The following is an 8,406-nucleotide window of genomic DNA, read 5'->3' as shown; positions in this document are numbered from 1 at the left end:
TATATATATACACATATATATGTAATTCGATGTCGATCGACGAAGAAGTCGGCGACCGAAGAGACAGACGGAGCGAATCGCGCTGGCAGTCAGCGAGCCGATACGATCCGTCGTCGTCTCTGCTCGTCTCTCTGTTGGATCCCCTCTATCCGTCGGGAATTCGCCGGGGAGTCCCCGCGGCAGTGGTCCCGAGTGCATTCCGGGAGGGGAAAATATTCCGAGGCGAAAGAAATTCGTCGGTCGGTCGGCCGGCGAGAAATTCTTTGCGGGACGGGATCGTTTCGTGTCTGCATCGAATATCCGATTGATTTCAGTGACAGCGATTGTCCTTCAGCGACTTCCGTTCGCATAGCCGAGGGAGAAAAGCAGTCGATTCATCGAATATTTCATGGAATGCCAATCATGCGGAGAATTCCGTTCGTGTCGACAAACACGTGGAAGATCTTCGAGGCGGCGTCGTTGCAATAAATACACGAGTGAGAGCAAGGGAGAAAAATCCAGAGAAGGGAACCGCAGTGAATATAACTACTTCAAGGGCTCGGTTCTATAAAAATCCAGCTGCATCGAGAAGCACGAGGAGAATCCTTCTAAGGGACAGCCGTGCGATAAAAAAAAAAAAAAGGGAAAAAAAATACACTCTCAAAGAAGAGCGAAGAAACGAAGGAGGGAATGCAGTGAACGTTCTTTGAAGTATTTGGTCCTGCATCCAAGGAGATTCGAGAATCAACCATTGTTTAAATTATTTCCAACCTTCTTGAGAGAGTTAATTTTCTTTTCGTAAACAAGTAGAGCAATTAAAGGATATTTAACCGTGGAGGATCCGACGATTGTTTAATTGAATTTATCTGAAAAATTGCTGCAAATCGAATCGCGTTGAGCAGTCTACAAAATCCTTGAAAATCCTGCGTTTTGAAGACTCCAAAATCATTCGATTTACTTTGAGGAGAGGAGCTTACTCGAATGTATCTCAGAAAATTGTGTAGACCCACAACTTTTTACCGAGAAACGTATCTTGAGAAAGACATATCTTGAACCCTTCGTTTGATCGAGGAAGAAGATTGCACCGGATATTCGATGCGTTACGTAACACATCCACAACAAACAGCCGCAGAAACAAAGGAGCCGCGAGGAAACGAGCTTCGGGCTTCGATTGATCACTCTCCTGTCGTTCGTCGACGTGAGAAAGATCTTTCCGTTGCAGCGTCTTTCGGAGGAGAGGGCGAAGAGCGAAACGAGCGGCGGAAAGCGAAACGATCTGACACGGCAAGACACCAAGGCAACACAACACTGACGACGACGAAGTCGAAGACGACAACACGCCGCGAAGGTCGAACCCACGTGACACGACGTTTAGCCGGCGCTACCAAATATTGTGCCTGCGCGATACAATTCGTGACGTTCGGAAGACGTCAGACTTGATACGTGAGACGCGTGTCGCGTGTTGTGTCGAGGAACTCGAAGACGTAATCGCTGCAAGCTGCGATTCCTAATCTCTCCAATCGAACTTACGTGCGGAGGATGACAAGCGCTTGTGAAGCGAAAAAGTGAGTGTTTTATCACGAACGGAAGATACTTAAATGGTCCTCAAGTTTCTATCTCACGGATAAGGGACACAAGCGGAGGCCGACGAAAATGAAGTGAGTAAATTAAATACGACGGCGAATTATGTACAAAGGGTAATGAAGATCTTCATTTATGGATCCTTTAATGAATTTGATTTTATCTTATCGGTGATTCGACTGAATTCTGCTTTTTACGTGAAATTTCGAACTTAAATGCGTGTGAAAAATGTGGAAGTTTCATTAATATTAGAATTACCAACGTATCTTATTCATTAAAAGGGAATGGATAAATTATTATGAAAACAAAGAAAGTGATGGAAAATCAAATATTTCGTCAATATAAAGGACAGAAAAGTCAGAGAATTTCAGATATATTTTACACGACAGGTATATTTTACACGAGAAATATTATAATACTGATCTAAAAAAAAATAAAATAAAATAAAAATAATGACTACTCGATGGGCGTAGCCGAGATTTTATTTAGATACAAATTAGAGACTTTTTTAGATTATTGACTTTTTTTAGTTCAGAAGGAGGAGGATAATCGAGTAGTAGAGTGGATTATTGGATTTGTTTTGTTTTACATTATTATTTTTAATTAATTACTAGCAAGTAAAAATCGTAAAATCACTTAATTTATTAATTTAATTTATTAATCTACTTAATTTTTTTCTTAAAATTGCAAACTGATTTTTCAATTTGGAAAAACTTGAGCTTTCTCTCAGAAAAAATATTTCCATAACTTTCAATTCTTTTTTATTTTCTGACATTAATTATGTTAAAACGAGATTTGCTTAAAATAGTGAATGTAGGGTTCTCAAAATAAAAATTTTCAAACAAATGAAGCTTTAGTTATTGTTCCCGAAATGTAATTCCCGAAAGACTTGATTATTTTCAATAACTCTAACTAAACTAACTAAACTAAGAAAATTATTGATATTTTGATGATTTTTATGAGAAGAAACTGACTTTACTAGATTGATTAATCGAAGAATGCGAGAGAGTAAGTTTCACAATATACGCCGCGAAACATTGAGAAGAATCGTCTCAATTTAGATAAGCAAATTTGATGAAGCGAACACATCATCTTTGTTTCTATTAAAAGTTTTATAGCAAATTAGTGCATCCTCCCGATGCTCTCGAAACGATGCGAAATTGGTACCGACAAACCTTGCTTAACTGTGTAGTGTGAGACAAATAACGGAATAGACATTGTTCTGCATGGCGTAACACATGTAGACTTTATCTAGCGTTCCCACCGAGGAAAAACTATTTCTGTAAATTCTGATGAGAGGAGATCCTATCGATTTACGACGGTCTATTTTTATTACTTGATTAGAACGTTTTTCCATTCCATAGAATTAATATAACATTTATTTCGTTTTACTACACTATCTCAATTTTATAAAACAAATAATAATTATTTGTTCAATAAGAGGATGAAAAATATATAAAAATATTTACGCACTTGTTTTGTTTTGTTTTTTTTCTATCAAACTTGAATATATATTCATAAAATGAATGAAAAATACAATACAAAGTTAATCTATAAAAAAAAAATATATCGTTAGGAAAAAAAAATTAAAAAAGAGAGATAAATTTTTATTCAGCACGGTAGCTTCCGACACATAATAGGCAACAAACGAATTATAATCTGATCCATGAGGGTCTTCCTGTGTCTTGAATCCTTAGGCATGCATTCACTTGAACGTGACTGAAAAAATGCTGGTTAGAAAGTGCAGGGTGACTCATACCTGTATGCATGTCGCGCGGCATTACAGGGTGTCCCATCTGTTTGATTGCAGTTTCTTTTGTGGAACATCATTTCGAGAATGATACCTTTTTCAAAGGAAATTTAGAAATCATCTTTTGTCTTTTGCAATTTTTGAAATATTTTAAGATACACGGATAAATCTCAAACTGTAAATTCCTCAAATTATATTCAGAGGTGTCATAATCAATTGCTAATGGCATTAGCAATGGATTACGACATGGCGATAACCCGCAAACCTTTGACACCTCTGAAGAAAACATCTGTGAAATCCTCAAAATTATTAGTCTCAAATTATGTATATAAATTCTTCTTTTATCGATTTTTACTGAACTTTCTGTTCCGTTAATTGTAAGAAAAAAGGTTTTATTGACATATATGATTAATTAATCAATAAATATTCTTCTCAATATTTTTTAGGGCTGATTGTTCCACTTTTTGGATAAATTTTACCTGTTGGGTAAGTAGCAAGATTATCCAGTTGTATACTTAACAAGTAAAATTTACAAAAGTGGAACAATCGGTCCTTAATCCTAAATGACATTTTTTTCTTAATCTATTATTATAAATAATAATAATCTATTATTTATTTAGATTATTTATTTACATTAACTTGAGTTGATGAAAAAATTAGAAAAAAATTACAACTCCACAATGGATGTTTGAAGTCTCAATGTTAAGGGATTATAAAGGTGTTTACGTGCCGTTGCCGAAATTCCGGGTTTTAAAAACACCCTCGGAGAATAGAATCGGGAATACGTGAAATATGTCAATAAGCTGTCGAGACTGCAACTCGTCACGGATGTCTTTTTTTCGTGATTTGCATGCAGCACGTGTTTACACGTTCGTTGTGTTTCCACAGAATGGCTCCCGCAGGGACACCTTCTTTAAATGGAGGTTTGCCACCGCCTGTAGGGCCCACACTGACCGGCACGTCGTTTGCCAATTATAAAAGAACCTGGTGGAGGAGAGTAGCTCCCTGCTTGGCTTTTCTTGCCGCCTTTTCCACTGCCATGGTTTTGCTTCTTGTCTGGAGCGAGGCTGCGGCTTTGAGGTAAAAATTGCCACTTTTTATTTTTTTATGTTAAATACAAATTTTTTTTAGATAAAGGAAAATGGATTTTTTAAAAAATTATTTTGATATTTTAAATCTTTTTAAACTTTTGACTAAGCTCATTCCATTTTCTAATATTTAAAAAAATGATGCTGATTCTTGTGATTATAAATTCAACAATATAAGAGATGTGGATCCATTAAGTTTTTATAAAATATTTGACACCATTATGCAGTCTCTCATTACTCAGTATTTTTAATTACTCCGAATCCTTCATTTATCTCGTACGTAAAATTCCACCGTCACAAAGCCTGCAGGCGACTCGCGATTCACTATAGAGAAGCGATCGGATTTCGGCAAGCTCGTGTGGAAATTTATACTCTTCGCTTCTTTTTTACTGTGCCATGAGAGGATTACACGATCGAGCTCCAGATTATGCAAGATTGAACACCACTGGTGTAGTTTAAAGTGGATGTTCCGTTACAGGAGACAGGCGTTCGACGCGAACATGACCAGAGATTACGTGCTGGACAGCGTTTCGATGGACAATCCGCAATTGGTGGCGTACATACGGCAAGTGCATCTGAAACCGACTACCCATCAGGATTCGTTGAACGCCAATCAGACGTCAGAGGAGAAGTACGTGGCCTCCTTGTCACAGGGAAAACGTGAGGGTATCTACGCAGAATACATCAGCAGGGTGAGGAATCTTTCGTTTTAACCCTCGGGAGTGTGATTAATGTCTCACGTGTCACTGTTGCGCACATTGAGAGTCTCATCCTTCTAATGTGACGGCGTAATATCTTTGTTCGTGAAACTTATGGTTTACAGACGGTGAAAAATGGATGGTACGAGGGATGTTCTAAAATCCTTAATTACTCGATCAATTTCTTTCATTAATTAAAAAGTCGGAGCATCAACAATTTTCCAAATATAAATGGCTGAAGATGAGGTTTCAGTGAAGCAATTTTTCGTAATTAAATAACCGCGTTTTGCAATTCAAGTAATTTTTAGAAATTTCAATTTTAGTTTTAATATTACTGAGATATAAGTAATTATAAGTAATTATTGAAGAGATACAATAAATGATGATTTTTCATGAAATTTTTTTTAGAAAAATATGAACTCTTTTTTTCTTCTCTTTCTCTTCTCTCGCTCTTTAAATTAAAATTGAAATTAAAACGAGCAATTTTGGTACATCCTATAAAGACATTGCTTAAAATTACAATTTTCCAAATTATTTCATATGTTGATTTATGCTTTTATGAATTTGTGTGTGTGTGTGTGTGTGTGTGTGTGTGTGTGTGTGTGTGTGTGTGTGTGTAAAATACGATACATAATATGAAAGCATATCACGAGCATATTTTTCAAAAAATAAAATTCTCTTGGAGTGAAAATTTACGTTCTCTTACATACCGCCCTCTTTCTTGCATCTTATCAAGTTTTGGTTAAATTAGAGTATACCGGTGCTTCAGCAGTCTTGAAAGTTCGCTTTAGATACCGCATGGCTGCGCTAACAATTCTTTATCACCCGTGATAGTGCACCGTAACATTAGCGAAACACGCAAAACTAGTGAATCGTCAGCACGCAACCAGTTAAAAATAGATGAACGAGATAGATGAGCTGGATATCTCTCCACGCTCTTTCTAATTCATCTTATTCATTGGGAATTAGACCGACGAATTAGGTCAATTTACCTCCTTATCACGACTCAAGCTCGCAAATCCGTCACTGTCGGATGTCATCATTTTTTTTCAGATAGGTGCGATTTCTAGCACCGCTTGGCTGGAGTCTAATCTGAATTGGCGTGGTGTCTTGATACTTACCGAGCCCAAGAGCTTCTTCGAAGCTCAACGAAGTACCAGACACCCGCAATCGAGGGTCCTCCATGCCTGTCTCAGCACGGACACAGATACCAAAGAGGTGAGAAAACGATGAAAGGTTATCACGAAGGAGGGTGATGATAAATCGAACGCAATAAGAATACATGTCTTACGCGCACGAATGGTATATTGCAGATAAAGTACCATCAGGAATCGGAGGTCCAGGTCACTAAGCTAGGCGACGGTCCTAACAGCCTCGTGTCATCGGACGACGGTTTTCCTACCACTAGACTCAAGTGCTTTCCTCTCTACAGCGTGCTGTTAGCGTACAATGCCACGATCTTGGATTACTTAAGTCTTGACAGTCCTGACGCTCCCGATGGTCAGGTAAACAACATAAATTTAATAATCTAGAGTCCTCGAAATATATAACTTTTATGATGTTTTTTCAATTGAAAATTTTTACATTTATTTCCTTGCGTCTAGAAAAGTACATATATAAAAGGATATTTATTTATTTTATCACGCATATTTGTTATATGTTTTCTTTATTAAAAAAATAGATGCAGTTTTACAACGATATCGAGATTTAGATTTAGAAATATTCAGAAATATTGTATTTTTTTTATTGTAACATAATAATTTCGCGATTGAAAAGCATGTACAGGTTTTAGAATTGTGATCGATCGGAGAGTTATAAAAATACAAAGCCAGTAACAAGCGTTGTAAAAGCTTGTCGTAAGGGCAGTTGAAAATTATCGCAGGTACTCGACACCATCCCGTGGGACATCATAAAAATATCGATACTGTCGATACGATGGAGTCCTCATCACAGCGAGGCGGAGACAAAGAGCTTCATCGACAAGATGACCAGCCGGAGGTACAAGCTCGTACATACGACAGACACTGGAAAGTCGATTTTCTTGTACGACACTCTCCTTAAAATTTGACTCAGGTTATAGACTGGTCTGGATATATAAAATATAGGATATATATAAAATAATTTGAGCGACTTGAGATAACCCACCTTACCTCTGATCCGTTCTTATTTATATATTTTATTTCACTGCCTAATTAAATATTTCTTTCATTCGAAGCGCGATATCACATAGAGGGATAACTCGTTGCGGTATCAAGAATCCCAGACGTAATCAACCGTGAAATTCGTTCTGCGCTGAATTCCCCATTTGTTAGTCTCTTTCCCTGTCGCGGACATCATTAAGAATAAAACACGTCGCTTTCACAATTCAAATAGAACAATGTTTATCGATAACGAGTTCACTGATAACAATCGTCGATCGAATCTCGAGAGACTAATGAATTCAAGAACTTGCTGTCGAAAGTACTACGATCGTATTTTGAGAGTTTCAACTGTTTAAAGATGAGAGTCAAAACTAAGTAGTTGAAGATTTAGGACTTTGATTTTCAGACTACTCGAGAATTCCGAGTTCTAAATTGAAGTTAAGAACATTGGAATCAAATTTCGAACAGTCACAACTTCAAGTGATTTGAACTTGAAATTTGAGTTTCAAAAGATCTTCGATCGATCATGTAATTTTTTTTTCTAGAGCGGAAACGTGAAAAGTGAATATTTTTATGTATGTATAAAAATAAAAAATTTCACTTTTTATTTTTCCGTTCTAGAGAAAAAGTTACATGATTGACTCCCTGACTTCAATCATGCTCCAAATCACGTAAGATCTGAAAATATCCTCGAGTTTGTTACATATATGGTTTCTTTACGAGCTATCCTTATTTCTGAAGGACCAAATTATAATTATGAATCCGAAGACTTGAATTCCGCTGAACTCAAAGAATCGGTGATTCATATCAATCCTCGATATACATATGTATGAAAGATTAATAAGGGGTGTAAAGATTGCTCTTTTCAACCGCGGGCAAAATGGTATTCTAAACGCGCGCGTATATTTTGCGGTCTTTTACGGCGGAAGCACAACATGAGCCACGTGCGAGTCGTTAAACTTGCTCTGGATATATGTGATTCTCCATGTCTTATATCTGTGTTTTATTGCGAGACGTGCCACGATTTCTCTCTCTTGTTTTCAGTTTTCGTGTCGATGACCAGCCAGATAGAGTGTTCTTTTAATTTTTTCCTATTCGTGCAAACGACACATATAATAAAGACATCTCGCAGAAACGCAGAACCGTTTGTTAGATATTCCTGTGACATC

At 37.0% G+C, this 8,406-nt stretch overlaps 1 protein-coding gene across 3 annotated transcripts in view; it reads left to right on the top strand.

Moving 5' to 3' along the window:
• LOC108688695 (protein Star-like) overlaps positions 1-7,206 on the top strand; it is a 10,407-nt gene extending 3,201 nt beyond the window's left edge. Inside the window, exons 1-6 of one of the 3 annotated variants that reach the window (XM_018195042.1) lie at positions 1,369-1,637; positions 4,199-4,390; positions 4,877-5,090; positions 6,150-6,314; positions 6,410-6,601; positions 6,979-7,206. In XM_018195042.1, coding sequence (XP_018050531.1) covers positions 1,633-1,637; positions 4,199-4,390; positions 4,877-5,090; positions 6,150-6,314; positions 6,410-6,601; positions 6,979-7,164 — 954 coding nt within the window. In that variant the 5' untranslated portion in view covers positions 1,369-1,632 and the 3' untranslated portion in view covers positions 7,165-7,206. Of the gene's footprint in view, positions 1-314; positions 610-1,368; positions 1,638-4,198; positions 4,391-4,876; positions 5,091-6,149; positions 6,315-6,409; positions 6,602-6,978 lie in introns of those variants that run through there. The other 2 variants (XM_018195043.1, XR_001931801.1) reach the window with 2 other exon arrangements.
• Positions 7,207-8,406: the final 1,200 nt, after the last annotated feature.

The sequence above is a fragment of the Atta colombica genome, unplaced genomic scaffold, assembly GCF_001594045.1.
Source record: "Atta colombica isolate Treedump-2 unplaced genomic scaffold, Acol1.0 scaffold238, whole genome shotgun sequence".
NCBI classification, from domain to species: Eukaryota; Metazoa; Arthropoda; class Insecta; order Hymenoptera; family Formicidae; genus Atta; species Atta colombica.
Note: the sequence above shows the minus strand (reverse complement) of the source record. Positions and strands in the feature narration are given on the sequence as shown.